At 43.7% G+C, this 15,311-nt stretch overlaps 1 protein-coding gene across 12 annotated transcripts in view; it reads left to right on the top strand.

Moving 5' to 3' along the window:
• CFAP251 (cilia and flagella associated protein 251) overlaps positions 1-15,311 on the top strand; it is a 68,635-nt gene that overhangs the window by 24,769 nt on the left and 28,555 nt on the right. For all 12 annotated transcript variants that reach the window (XR_009497245.1, XM_059894260.1, XM_059894261.1 and 9 more), the window contains exons 10-15: positions 2,157-2,371; positions 5,123-5,317; positions 6,042-6,292; positions 6,628-6,779; positions 7,844-8,017; positions 9,043-9,227. Coding sequence is in view for 11 of the 12 variants with exons in the window: in XM_059894260.1 (XP_059750243.1) it covers positions 2,157-2,371; positions 5,123-5,317; positions 6,042-6,292; positions 6,628-6,779; positions 7,844-8,017; positions 9,043-9,227 (1,172 nt within the window). In the remaining variant the exon portion in view is untranslated. The remainder of the gene's footprint in view (positions 1-2,156; positions 2,372-5,122; positions 5,318-6,041; positions 6,293-6,627; positions 6,780-7,843; positions 8,018-9,042; positions 9,228-15,311) is intronic.

The following is a 15,311-nucleotide window of genomic DNA, read 5'->3' as shown; positions in this document are numbered from 1 at the left end:
CAACTAAGAACCAGCAAGCCAAATAAGTATTTAAAAAAACAATAAATAAATAAATAAATGGCAAAGAAAGTTTAGTACCATGAAAAAATACCCAAGAAAGTGATGATTTTTATAATGTATGTGTGCACATGACAAAAGATGAAAGTTAATTTGGGGTGAAAAAAGTAAAGTAGTTGAACATGAGTGGATCCCTTTAAGCTGCTCAGTTTTCAGAGCAATAAAAATGATACTGGGTGCACTTCCCTGGTGGTCCAGTGGTTAAGACTCGGTGCTCCCAATGCAGGCAGCGCGGGTTCCATCCCTGGTGGGGGAACTAAGATCCTGAAAGACGCAGGGCCAAAAATAAGACAATAGATGGATGGATAGATAGATAGATAGATAGGACCATTTTTTAAAAATTATGTTGGGTATTTAGATGTTTAAGAGCCAGTAGAAAGGTGGTGAGCCAGGCGGTGGCGGGAACGTTTTATCGTTCCTGCTTTCCTTGAGTGATTGCACCTGAGGTGGACCTCGAGTCCTGTCTCCTGCAGCAGTTTCTGCTTTTGATACTCACATAACCTGCTCTCACTGTGCACCTGACAATGATTTTTCTGCTTCCCTTCTTCACTTTTGGTTTGACCAATAAAACTTTATTTTTCAAGAGGGCATGCCAAAAGACGATGGACACAAGGCAAGATTATTCTGTCTGCAAACTTTGCTTTTCATACATCAAAGTATCAAAAAAAAAAATACAGTCAGTTCTCATTATTTGCAGCAGTTATGTTCTGTAAGGTCTCTGTAGACCTGAATTAGCGGATGCTGAATCATTGCTCCTAGGAGAGATACAGGAATAGGCTCCTGCCAGCCTAGGGTCACAGTACTTTCACTGACTGACAGATACATGACCTTGTTTAATGTATGTTTCTGTTTAAAGACGCCATATTTAATATATAATGTTGGTTCCTTAATGTTGGACTCACTAGATAGAACTTCTGCCTGAATGAGGCTTATCTAATACAGGTGTATTCTCTGTAAGGCACGTCCCAGCCTTCTTGGGCTTAGGAGCAGTAGACAGCATTTCAGTACCATATTCAGGAGCCAATTTAAATACCAAAATCACCAACAAAAAGCACCAAAAAGAATTTCAAACATCACATTAAACAGGCTAGGAAAAGGACACTTGTCTCTCGTTTGAGAGCGGAAACAAGAAGGCACAGAGTTGCCTTATTTGACCTCAGCTGGGAATGTCACGTTTTTCACCACTCGGCACGTGCACACATCTGCAAATGATTGTGAAAGTGCCACGAGGATTGATTTGGGGGTTACAAATAAATATCAGAAAGTAAGTAAATTCACAAATACCGAATCCACAAAGAATGAGGATCGGCTGCAGTTTGAAATGATAAAAATGCCTCGTGTTGAAACAGGGCTGTTCTTAGAAAGAACGTGATGTCCTTGCTTGAGCAATTGTGCTTCTCCTGACCCTCTTGTGTTCAAGTCAAAGAGGTCCACCTTAGGATCTTCTCTGCCTAAGTAGAGAGTCAGGCAGCAAACTTACTGTATCATATGACGGATCGCCGAGTTTCCTTCATGTATTCACTCAGTAAACATTCACTGAGGGTTCACTCACTGCTCTGGGTTCTTTCTATGCTTCATCTCTAAGACACTCTCTAAGAAAGATGGCCTAGTGCCTTATCCTACGTAGCACACATTTAATAAGAAGTCTTAGGGCATTTCTATGTACAGCACTTAAATTTCCACTGATGGGAAAATAATTTATGATCAAAAATAAACTGAGAGAATTGTTTTATAATATTTTACAGCTGGAGCATGCTTTGTCCACCAGAGACATTAGTTTCTTTATCAGTCTCTGAAACCTCAGTAAGAGAAGTTGAACAGATATAAACGATGATTAATCACTCCTTCATTTGCTTTAAGCAAACAGTTTAATTAAGCCAGTACATAACCCTTCACTTGCTCTTAGCAAACCTTCAGAGGTTCAAAACTGCCTGGATCATGGCAATCCATGGGGGAGGGTTTTTTTAAATGATTTTTTTTTTTTACTTTATTTTTTTCCTACTATATTTAGGTAAAACATTATAAAACGTCGTGTCGATAAATGTTTTGTTTTATATTTACTCCCAAAGGTAACTCATAACCTGTCTCTTGAAATGCAGACATTCAACAAGCTCGTGGGAAAATTTAGCCAGTCAATCTTTCATCTGAATTTAACCCAAATACTGTCGGCGACACTGGAAGGGAAGCTGGTTGTCTGGGACATTTACCGCCCACCGCCATCTGCCTCCACCTCTTCGGGCTTTCCCCACATCACACCTTGTAAACTGGTTCATTTGCAGAAGGAGGGTATCACTGTGCTTACTACAGTTGACAGGTACTTAATTAATTAAAAAGTAGCTATAGATGATTATAAAATTATTTTAAAACCCTTTTGGATGTATACACATATGTTGTACATGCATAGATTGTTTCTTGGGAGAGCCAATTAACTGGGAACATTGGCTGCCTCTGAGGAAAAGAACTGAGAACTAGAATCAAGGATGGGGGTGGATTTACTTCTTTTTATAGTCTCATTTGTACTGATTGGTTTGCTTTTTTTTAAAAAAAAATCATGGGCATGTATTCCTTCTTTTTTAAAGTAATTTAATATTTTATTTATTTATTTTATTTGTGGCTGCATTGGGTCTTTGCTGCTGCACGCAGGCTTTCTCTAGTTGCGGCGAGCGGGGGCTACTCTTCATTGAGGTGCACGGGCTTCTCATTGCGGTGGCTTCTCTTGTTGCAGAGCATGGGCTCTAGAGCACGTGGCCTTCAGTAGTTGTGGCACGCGGGCTTCAGTAGTTGTGGCTCGCAGGCTGTAGAGCACAGGCTCAGTAGTTGTGGCGCACGGGCTTAGTTGCTCTGCGGCATGTGGGATCTTCCCGGACCAGGGCTCGAACCCGTGTCCCTTGCACTGGCAGTTGGCTTCTTAACTGCTGCACCACCAGAGAAGCCCCAGGCATGTATTACTTTTAACAGTCCTTTTGTGTTGGTGAAACAAAAAGTAACTAATCTTTTTTCTTCTGCCCTAATTAGACTTATTTTGCCCATACTTTAAATTTAAGAAGAGGACATAAATAGCTATATATTTCTTTCTGATTACAGAATAACATTTACCCATCGTGAAAAGATGAACTATAACATAACTTTATAAAGTTCCCTAACTCTTTGATTTTGAGAGACTGTGGGAGCACATAGATGATCTAAGCCTTGTGCCTTAGCCTCAGACATAAAGGGGTTCACATTGCCAGATGCATCCCTTCCTTGCCAAGTGACCTTGGACAAGGGGCTTAAATGTGCTGAGCCTCCATTCTTCCATCTGTAAAGTAGGCATAACAATACTGTCTCGCCAGAGTGATTTTGTGAGGACGGCTTGCGGAATCTTAGTTCCCTGACCAGGGATTGAACCCTGGCCCCGGCAGTGAAAGCTCTGAGTCCTAACCACTGGACCACGGGGGAATTCCCAAGCCTTGTAAAACTCTTAGCATGCCATCTGGTACAGGGGAGCTCTAGGTACAACCATTATCCATTATCAGTGCTGGAGACGATTGCCTCGTGACAAGAACCCTGCCCGCATGGCTGGAGTCATTGTGCCATCTGCTTTCCAGAAGCCCTTTGCTTTCTTGACCCTTTCTTTTAATACAGAGGAACAGTGAGGTCCTGGCGTGGCTTTACAAAGACAAATGCAAATCGTCATCTTCACTCACTTGATGCGAAAAGACAGTAGTAGAATTGCAGCTGGTGATGCAATCAACTTTTAATTGTTGGGGGTTAGGACCCAGGGAAGACCAGGCCTGCGTTTCCTTTTCTCCATGTTAAATAAAACCCAGCCAGGACCCCAGAGCCCTTGCAGGAAAAGGTCTCCGAAAACACTTGGCTTGTTTTGCCGTTTCTGTCCAGCAGAGGGCTGTGAATGACATTCTAGCCAATTACTCGGCCCACCTGCCTTGCTTATTAATCAGAAACCTCATTTAATCACTTTGCGTATATAAGAGAAAATTCATCCCACACCTCCCCCTGCCCCCCGTGATTAGAATTATGTCAGAGGCTTTAGAAAAAACAAGCCCATTTGGGATGGCTCTGAGGACTGGAAATAAAAGCCGTTTTGTCACGCAGCACTGCCTTTGGCTGTGGTGACTGGACAGGGTTTTACCATCGATCGCTCTCACAGCAGTGTCTTCCTGTATCCCGTTGCCAGCCTGCGTGATTTCAGAGGGATGGTTGATGGACTCTGTTGTCATCTGTAGTCTTACGGCAGAGGGTGTAAATCACTGCCCACTGCCATGGCGTGGGACTGATCTTGGGCGGCAGGGAAGAGGAGAGCAGAGAGCGTGGACTTTGCATAAGATACACCTGGATCCCGGCATAGTCTAGCCACATGGCCCTGATAGGGTTGCCAGGTTTATGTACGTCCCAAATGTTGCATGGGGCAACTGCATTTGGGACCATGCAATATATGGGACGTACTTATTCTAAAAATTTACTCATTGTTCACCTGAAATTCAAATTTAACTGGGTATCCTGCATTTTTATTTGCTAAATCTGGCAATCGAGGCCTTGAGCCTTAGTTTCCTAGATGTGAACTGGGATGACAGTAAAATCAGCCACATAGGGCAATATTTTTTAAAAAAATAAATTTATTTATTTATTTGTTTTTATTTTTGGCTGTGTTGGGTCTTCGCTGCTGCGTGCGGGCTTTCTCTAGCTGCGGCGAGTGGGGGCTACTCTTCATTGTGGTGCACAGACCTCTCACTGCAGTGGCTTCTCTTGTTGTGGAGCACAGGCTCCAGGCACGCGGGCTTCAGTAGTTGTGGCTTGCGGCCTCTCTAGAGCGCAGGCTCAGTAGTTGTGGCACATGGGCCTAGTTTCTCAGCGGCATGTGGGATCTTCCCGGACCAGGGCTTGAACCCGTGTCCCCTGCATTGGCAGGCGGATTCTTAACCACTGCACCACCAGGGAAGCCCAGGGCAGTACTAAGTGAAAGTTTTTACAATGCCCGGAGTCCAGGGGCTGACATATAATTAGGTGTTCAATAGATGGTACTCATTACCATTATTTAACAAGCCGATGTTATTCTCCATTTCAGCTATATTGTCACAGGTGACATTCAGGGTAACATCAAGTTCTACGATCACAGCCTGTCCATTGTGAACTGGTACAGCCACTTCAAACTGAGCTCCATAAGAAGCCTGTCCTTCTCAAAGACCCCGGCAACTCCTCCGATCGAAAATACAAACTATCCTCCAGACTGCACTTTAAAAGGTGACCTTTTTATTGTAAGGTGAGTTGTTAATGAATCTCATCATTTGCATGGTCAAAAAGTGATGTCTTCTTTTAGTTTGTGTACAGTGGGATCTTCTTCCTGTTCCTGGGATGTGAACTCGAGGGAGCTGGCCTCCCTAGTCAGTCCTTTACCTGGCATGCAGATGGATCTCCTTGGCTGATTAGTATCACTATTTAATCGATTTTTTAAGCGAAACATCATTCTCCTGTTAAGAACGTCTAGTGATGGGAAGCCGCAAAGGGCTCTAATCTCTGTTGCCTCTGGAGTCCTTCTCTGTAGGTTGGTCTCCTTTCTCGAAGCTGAGTTTGTCCTAGCACTACAGTTAAAGGGATTTGATAGTTAATAGCCATAACATTTCAAGACAGAATTATCTGTGAGTCTGCTTAATTACCCTTGTGGTATTTGCAGGCACATCTGTATGTGTGCACCAAACTCCATATTTGCATACACAAATGAATATTTGCATGTGCAGATTAGCTAATTGTACAACTGACTGTCCATCTGCATACTTAATGACTCAATTTACATGTAGAAATGTGGGCTTTTTCACTTGCAAATGGAGGCTGTTGGGTATTGGTGGTATATTTTTGGAGATGTTGGGTTAATAATGTCACTAAATTACAGACGACAGAGGCGTTTCATGTGCAATTAGAAGCAGAATAGCTGGCGTGCCCCATTCCCTGCAAACACTGATGCTGTTGGGTCTCTCCTTGGCAAACAGGAATTTTATCATTGGAACGTCGGATGCGTCAGTGTACCACTTAACAGCAGATGGGACCAAACTTGAGAAGTTATTTGTAGAGCCCAAGGATGCCATTTGTGCCATCTCCTGCCACCCGTACCAACCCCTCATTGCCATCGGGAGTTTCTGTGGGATGATCAAAGTGTGGGATTATGAACAGAAAAAATACCTCTTCAGCAGGATCTTTGAGAAGGGGCTTGGAGTCCAGAGTCTGACCTACAACCCCGAAGGTATTTTCATTTTGTCAGCCTGTCTTAGGTTCTAAACTGAAAACAGACCCAAATGGCTAATCCCTTGGCTGTCACAGCTCCAGGAAGGTTACCTTGACCGTCTCCCCGCACCAGGCCAGATGGGACGCCTTCTCCCCCTGGACCCTGCAGAGCTCCGTACCGCCTGGTCTCATCCCACGATGCCATGCTTTCCAGTTCACTTCTCCTTCTCAGGACCTTGTCTGTCGTGTTCGTTGCTGTCTCCTCAGCACCTAGAACAAGGCCTGGCGTGGAGTCGATGTTTCTTGAGTGAATGAAGTCCTTTTCGATCATTGTTCTCTGGCTTGTGATTTCAGGAGCTCTCCTCGGAGCTGGCTTCACAGAAGGGACTGTTTACATTCTTGATGCAATGTCCTTAGAAAGTGAAATCCCAGAGCCTTTCAAATATTCCAGAACCAGTGTGACTCACGTCAGCTTCTCCCATGACTCCCAGTATATGGCGACCGCTGTGAGTATTTTCACTCAGTGCCGTCCAGGGGCTCAGCAACCTTATTTAAAGCCACAAAGGGGAGGGGCTGGGAGGTGGGGGGGCTGGGGAGTAGCTGCTAGAGGGTACAGGTTTCTTTTGGGGGTGATGAAAGTATTCTAAAACTGTGATGATGGATGCACAACTCTGTGAATATACTAAAGCCCATTGAACTGTACACTTCCAGTGGGTGAATTGTGTGGGAGGTGAATTATATCTCAATAAAGCCGTTACAAAAGGAGAAAGGGGTGGGGGAAGTGGGGGTACTTCTGCCTGAAAACAAGACCAGGGCCTCAGAACTTCCAGACTTGGACTCTGCTACTCTGACAGCTCGTTTTGGTTTGTTAGTTTTTCGGAACCCTTTCTCTGCATCCAGGGTTTTATCTTTCCCTTTGATTTTTGACGAGATGACATTCTCATTTAAGCAGAGTCTTCCACCGAGCATTTCGGATTCTGGTCCTTCCCTCTGTGAATAGGGCTCTTCATCTCAGTAAAGATTTTTCTGGGACCCCCCACCTCTCCCTTCCTTCCAGTTCTCTTGGGGGGTGGGGTGGGCTGCGGGGAAGCAGCCGGCCTCACTTGAACTTCTGTCCCGCACACGCTTCCCAGCAACGCACTGACTCAGGCGCCCCAGGTCCCTTCAGGCTGCTCCCGCCCACTCCCCGACCCCTGTCACTCTCAGCCATCATGTATATATTTTTTAATCGTACCTTTTAAAATTTTGTGTAGCCGGATAAAGAGAAGGGAGGACAAAGGCAGAAAGAGTCGGGGTTTCAGTTTCCAACAGAGAATGAGGTGGGGACCAGCAAGGAGAGTAAGACCATAGTGTCAGACAAATACCGTCTCTCCCTGCCCCCACCTACCTACTTTGAACCTTGATTTTCTCATCTGCAAAACGGGCATGATTTTACTACTTGCTCCAATAGACTAAGGTTTTCTTTTTGCATAAAATTTCTAAAAGCAAAGTTAGTATGAAAAACATAGTGATGATTCTTAAGTTACAAAATCTAAAAAGGAGCAACTTCTGCTCTTTTGCTCATACTCAGGATGTAAGTTTCACCGTGGCTGTTTACGTGGTGAGAGTCAAAAATGGACGAAGGGTCTGGGAGTATTTGGCAAGACTTCGTTCTCATCGCAAGAGCATTCGAAGTGTCCTGTTCGGGGTTCATCTGGACAGCAATGAGCCGAGACTGCTGAGCCTCGGGAGAGACAGACTCTTGGTGAGCTGTTTCATTTTCCTTTGCCTGGTCACCAGGGACATGTCTCGTTCTCGTTACCTCCCTGGCGTCTGGCACAGAACCAGACCCACAGTATGCGCGCGTGTGTTTGTTTGAGAAAATGAATGTATGACAAAGCAGCGAAAACCTTTCCGAGTTGGCGCTTGGCCTTCATACGGCTCTGACACCACACAGGGACTTGTGTCCTGAGTGAGGAGGCTCCTGGAAGTGGCATGTTGACGGCGGGGGGTGGGGGGGGCGTGCTCCCCACAGCACGGACAGCTCAGCCACCCTCGCCTCTCAGTGTGCATCTGGAAGCCAACACTTACACTTTCTGTGTGTCTAGGGGACAGGGCCAGGCTTTTACCTCAATGTGACAACTCAGAGAATATCAGAGGGAAAGGTAGAGACAGTGGCAAATGCAATATTACATGATCGAGCCAAAAGGATTCAAAATCAATCGATCTATCTGTGCTTCCATCTTAACTTCCTTCCCTCCCCCCCTTACTTCCTTTATTCTATCCATCCTTCCTTCTGTCCACCCGTGCTGGTCTGGCCACCAAAGCCTACATATGTGTGAAATTCAGCAGGCTGCTAATTTATGACTGTCAAGTGCTGAGATTTAGGTATGAATTAGCTCCTACCCTCAAAAAGTTCCCAAGATAATGGTAAGTGAAGCAGTACAACATAACTGTAAGAGTTCAGGTTTTGGAGTTAGTTGGACCTAGATTTGAATTCTCACCCTCCCACTTCTTAGCTGTGTGACCTTGGGAAAACCACTGAACCTCTCTGAACATCTGTTTTCTCATCTGCAAAATGGGCACAACTACTGCTTTGCTGGGGAGTCGTGAGTACTAAATGGCATCATCTTGCTCATAATGGATACTCCGTATTGGTAGCTTATTAGGTGTAGAAGTTTAGGCAAGTTTCCTCCTAAAAGACCTGATGCTGTCTCTCCCCAGAAAAGGACTGTTGACTGACTTCATTCACCTCAGTCCTCATGTGTGTTCATCTGGGCTTCTCTGTAGATCGAGTATAATCTACTCAAGAGCTACAAAGACCACCTGGAAGTCCTGGACATTCACCGAACCGACCAGGGCAACTACCCCACCTGTATGGTCTGGTACCCGCCACTTACCAAGGAGCAGTTCCTGCTCATTTGCAACAGTGGCTACAAAGTGAAGCTTTTTAATTCAACCACAAAAATGTGCAGGTAAGCATGGGAGCTTCCCGCTAATGGCACGTAGATCCGTTTCTCAGCGCCCGGCTTATTTCAAGTCCCACCTTAAGGACCTGCAAGCAGCTTGGCTACCATCACAACCCTCCTCACTTTGCAGAGGAGGAAACTGAGGCACAGATAAGGGAGGTCGTTCTCACCAAAGGTCACATGGTTAGGAAGTGCCAGAGTCAGGATTCAAACCCAGAGCCCTCGTTTCTGAGCCCAGCACTGCACGGGGATAAGGTACCCAGAGCTCAGTGCCTGAGGCTCAACGAAGGAACTGGACCCTGGGGCCCCGGAGAAGTTGCTGATGTGCAATGAAATCTTCTGTTCTTCCCTCGTGGATAAAAACAGATAGTTTCAGAATGGACTTGAAGACACGGGGAGGGGGAAGGGTAAGCTGGGATGAAGTGAGAAAGTGGCATGGACATATATACACTACCAAATGTAAAATAGATAGCTAGTGGGAAGCAGCCACATAGCACAGGGAGATCAGCTTGGTGTTTTGCGACCACCTAGAGGGGTGGGGTAGGGAGGGTGGGAGGGAGACGCAAGAGGGAGGAGATATGGGGTATATGTACATGTATAGCTGATTCACTTTGTTATAAAGCAGAAACTAACACACCATTGTAAAGCAATTATACTCCAATAAAGATGTTAAAGAAAAAACAACAGATAGTTTCACCTGAATACTACCAGTTGTTTAATTTTTCTTATTCTTCGTTCTTAAAGGAGTTTTAAGTTCAACTGATAGTATTCTTTGTTCTCTCAGTAACTATTTACTGGGCCCCTACCTGAGCCAGGTGCTGTTCTAGGTGCTGAAGATGGAGATGAAAACAAAACAATGTTTCTGTCACCATGAAATTTGCATTTTATTGGGGAAGTGGAGTTCATGTTAGAAGCTGGGCTGGAGACCCATGTCTGAGGTCAGCACACCTGGTGGTTTAAAGCCGTGAGATGAGAGAAGATTCCAGAGGGGAAGGGTAGATGGAGAAGCGGTCAAAGGACCAAGCCCAGGGCATCGAAAGCTTAGCATCTTAGAGCAGTGGTTCCTCCATCCCGAAGTAGGTCTGCGTCTGTGGCTGGCCTCTTGTGCTGCTAGGCCTGTGGGTCCAGGCTTTGCCTCTCGTGATCAGCACTGATTATGGTGCACGATCCCTGTGTCGGGGCCCTGCATTTGTCATCCCGTTTCATCTGCAATAACCCTGCAAAGGATTGTGCCACTGGGGATCAGAGAGGTGATAAAACTTGCCCCAGGTCAAGCAGCTGGTCAGGGCAGGACTTGACCCTTGAACCAAGCTGTGACTTTGTCCTCTCCTTGGCATCACTGGGCCCTGTTGCAGCCCTGGCTTTGGAATCCTAGCTAGTCAGCCCTGGCAGGCAGCCTCTTTCTGCCTGTGGTTTGGCTGCCTCGTGGGTATGGCCGGGAAGAGCAGAGTCAGGAGAAACTGGAGGTGAGAATGCTTTAGTGACCCCACCCAGGAGGAGGAAGTTGGAAAACACCAACAGCAGCTGGCCCCATGCTTGAGGAAGACCTTTTTTTGGAAATGTATCTCAGATAAGATAGGTCCTCAAAAGGCCAGGATCACCCAGGATCTTTTTTTTTTTTTTTTTTTTTCCCCAGTAACCCTTTTTAGAAGGGTCCAAGGAAAAATGACTGAAAAATGCCGTTTCATGTGGCAGGGACAGGAGAGAAATCCAGCACAATTTTTTTTTAACTATTAAAACACTGGGAAGGAGACATTTGAAAGAAATATGTAAAAAGGAGTTTTAGGAAGATTTCAGAATCTTTGTACATCATCTTTAACGGACACAAACTTTTTGGACAAAGAATATCCCATAGATGTGCCTGGTCCTGAGAACCTCTGAGCTGGCTGAGCAGGTGGCTGGGGGATGCGGGATGGAGCGGCCCAGGCTTGGAGTTGCCGCTAACACTTAGTAACAGACACAGAGCCAAGCGGTCAGGAGCTTCTGCCATTGAAGATCAGTGGGAAATTAGCATAAAGCAAATTTCTTTTTTTTTTTTTTAAATGTTTCCATCCATTGCATTTTTTGTCGCTATTATTTTTTTCTTCCAGTTTTATTGAGATATAATTGACATACAGCACTATATAAGTTGAAGGTATACAGCGTAATGATTTGACTTACATACGTCGTGAAGTGATACCACAGTACGTTTAGTGAACATCCCTCAGCTCCTATAGGTACAAAATTAAAGAAATAGAAAAACTTTTTTTTGTATAACTTTTTATAACAGTTCTTTTTTTAAAAATTTATTATTTACTTATCTTATTTTTTGGCTGTGTCGGGTCTTAGTTGCAGCACGCGGGCTCCTCTCTAGTTCTGGTGCGTGGACTTAGTTGCCCCGTGCGGCATGTGGGATGTTAGTTCCCTGACTAGGGCTCGAACCCGCATCCCTTGCCTTGCAAGACGGGTTCTCAACCACTGGACCACCGGGGAGGTCCCTAGAAAAACATTTTTTTCTGTGAGATGAGAATTCTTAGGATTTACTCTCTTAACAGTTTTCATGTGTGACACACAGCAGGGCTCACTCCATTTACCATGTGGTACATCACATCCTGAGGACTTATTTATCCTGTAACTGGAAGTTTGTGCCTTTTGCCTGCCTTCATCCGGTTCCCCCTTCCCCCAACCCCTCCCTTCTGGTAACCACAAATCTGATCTCTTTTTCTATGAGTTTCTTTGTTTCTGAAGTATAATTGACCTATGTCACTATATTAGTTCTTGTTACACAACATAGTGATTCTATACATTTATACATACTTCCATTCATTTCAACATGATCACTACAATATGTCACTGTACAAAGATATTACATAGTTATTGACTATATTCTCCATGCTGTACATTTCATACCTGTGACTCATTTATTTTGTAACTGAAAGTTTGTACCCCTTAATCTCCCTCACCTATTTCTTTCCTTCCCCCATCCCTCCTCCCCTCAGGCAACCACCAGTTTGTTCTCTGTATCTGTAATTCTGTTTCTATTTTGTTACATTTGTTCATTTGTTTTGTTTTTTAGTTTCTACATGTAAGTGAAATCATACAGTATTTGTCTTTCTCTGTCTGATTCATTTCACTTAGCATAATACCCTCTAGGTCCATCCATGTTGTCACAAATGACAAGATTTTTATTCCATTGTGTATCTTCTTTATCCATTCATCTTTTGATGGACGTGTAGGTTGCTTCTATATCTTAGCTATTGTAAGTAAAGCTGCAATGAACATAGGGATGTGTATATCTTTTCTAATTAGTGCTTTCATTTAGAGCCATGAAGTTAGGAGTTTCTGCCATTGAAGATCAATTGGAAATTAGTATAAACCATCTTTTTAAAAAATATTTTATTGAGGTGAAATTCACATAACATAAAACCAACTGTTTTAAAGTGAACAAATCACTGGTATTTAGTCCATTCACAGTGTTGTGCAACTACCACCTCTATCTAGTTAAAACATTCTCATCGCTCCAAAGTAAAAACACCTTGCATAAAGCATCTTTTAAGTTGTAGGAATAATAAAGCCCTGTAACCACAACTTAATTGGGAAGGAATTGCCTTTTGATGATAAATCCAAAATAATTAAAAAATGCATTTAAAAGCATTTGGAAGAACGTGAAGAGGCAGTTCACAGACAAAGGCCAATAAAACCTATGAGCAGATGCTCACCAGTACATCAAAGATGCAAATGAAAACAAGACTTCATTTTTCACAAATCAGATTAGCAAAGATAAAAATGATGGATAGCGCCCGGCGTTGGCAAGGGTGTAAGGGAACCAACCGGCTGCTGGCGGGTGGGGGTGGGAGGTGTGGGGACAGCAGTGTGTTACCCTCTATTAAATTATAGCCTGTCTTCTGACTTCTAGGAATGTAGCCCACAGAAGTACTCACACAGGATGCCAAGACATAAGTAAAAGGATGTCTTGTTTGAAAATATTTTTAAAAATGGAAACAATCCAAATGTCCATTAATAGGGAATTAGTTAAATGATGGCTTGTCAGTACACTGAAACATGATGCTGCTTTTAGAAGCGGAAAAAAAAGAAAAAAGAGAAGATAGCTCTCTGCATAGTAACACGGAAATATCTCCAAGGCATAATATGAGATAAAGCAAATTGCCAAATATGCATGAATATATTTTCATCTAAAATTATATTTATGTAACTTATATATTTTCATCTAAAATTATAATTATATGGGCTAGAATATATATAAAAGAAGTTCTCGAGTCGTATACACCAAGCTATTACCCATGATTATCTTGGGATAAAGGGTGCAGCCATGTAGAGTTACGGGTAGATTTTCTACTTGATGTCTCAATATTTGAAAATTTTCACAATGAATATGTAAAATGTTTTCAATCAGAAGAAAAAGATATTAATTTTATGAAATTGTTAGAAATTTTGGCAGTACTAGGTAGCATTTATATAGCTCCTACTATGTGCCAGGAACTGTTCTGAGTGCTTTATATATATTAACTTATTTAGTGCTCACTACAGTCTTATGGAGTAAATACTGTCATTATCCCTATTTTACCAGTGAGGAACCTGAGGCCCAGAGGGGTTGACTAACTTGACTTTTTTTTCTTTTGCTTATTTATAATTTAAATTAAGGTATAATTCATATACCATAACATTTACCATTTTCAGTGGCTTTTTACTGTATTCACAAAGTTGTATAACCATCATCACTATTTAATTCAAGAACATTTTCATTACCCCCCAGAAGATATCCCAAACCCGTTAGCAATCACTCCCCATTCACGTCCTTTCCCCCCTGATCCCCCACTGCTCCACCCCTGGCAACACCAGTCTACTTTCTGTCTGTATGGATTTGTCTATTCTGGACATTTCATGTAAATGGAATCATATAATATGTGACTTCTGGTGTCTTGATTCTTAGCATCATGTTTTCAAGGTTCATCCATGGTGTAGCCTGTGTCAGTTCTTCATTCCTTTTAATGGCTGAATAGTATTCCATTGTATCCACAGACCACATTTTGTCTACTCATCCATCCGTTGTCAGTTGGGTTGTCTCCACTTTTTGGCTATTATGAACATTTGTGTATCAGTTTCTGTGTAGACATCTGTTTCATTTCTCTTGGATGTAGACCTAGATCATATGGTAACTATATTTAACCGTTTGAGGAACCGCCAGACTGTTTTCCAAAGTAGCTGCACCACTTTACATTCCTGCCAGCAATATATGAAGGTTCCAGTTTCTCCACAACTTGCCCCTAATTTTTAAGGGTCAGAGCTGGGATTCAAACCAGAGTCTGTTCTCTTAACCATCCTCTTCCCTGCCTCTTCCCACTCAATGATATTTGAGGAAAGTCCTTAAACATTTCTACTCAAATGACTAGATAAGGGTGACTTACAATTAGCTGATGCATTGTCTACCAGCTGGTCATTTTAGTGTCTTTAACATTTCACCTAATTCTCTGTGCACGTAAACCTGATCCTGGATCATCCAGCCTGATACTCTCCTGCATCCTGCAGCCCAGTGGTCACGGTCAAGTCTGCCTTCAGAGCTCGCCCCTGCTCACCTCTTCGGTTTTACCTCCCTCCACCACCAGCCTTCTTTCTGCTTTACTGTTTCTGCAGTTTTCAAGCAATAGTCCACGTCCCATACCGTTGACCTCCTGTGCCCACTGCCTGTTTTTCCGTTACCTCCATATTTTCTCTGCCTTTCCAGTTCACCTTCCCAAACTCAGCTCAGATGTCTCCTGATAGATGTACCATCACTCCTTCCTCAGCGCAGGCTCCGTGCCGGGAATTTGCCTGTCACCTCACTTATCCCCCCCATGGTGCTTCCATGTCTGTTGTTCCCGCAAGGCTGAGAGGTTAGCAACCACATCTCACTCATTTCTGAGTCCCGACCCCCCGTCACGGTGCCTGGCACAGAGAGGTGCTCAAGAAAGACATACAAGGAGCGTCTCCTGTTCCCACCAGACACAGGCTGGGTGCAGGGGACACAGGGAGAAAACACATCCAAACGATGAGAGGCTTAAAATATAATAAGATGAAATAGCTACCGTCCTTACCCTGGGGCAGACCCAAGTT

The sequence above is a fragment of the Balaenoptera ricei genome, chromosome 14 (genome assembly GCF_028023285.1).
Source record: "Balaenoptera ricei isolate mBalRic1 chromosome 14, mBalRic1.hap2, whole genome shotgun sequence".
Lineage (NCBI taxonomy): Eukaryota > Metazoa > Chordata > Mammalia > Artiodactyla > Balaenopteridae > Balaenoptera > Balaenoptera ricei.
Note: the sequence above shows the minus strand (reverse complement) of the source record. Positions and strands in the feature narration are given on the sequence as shown.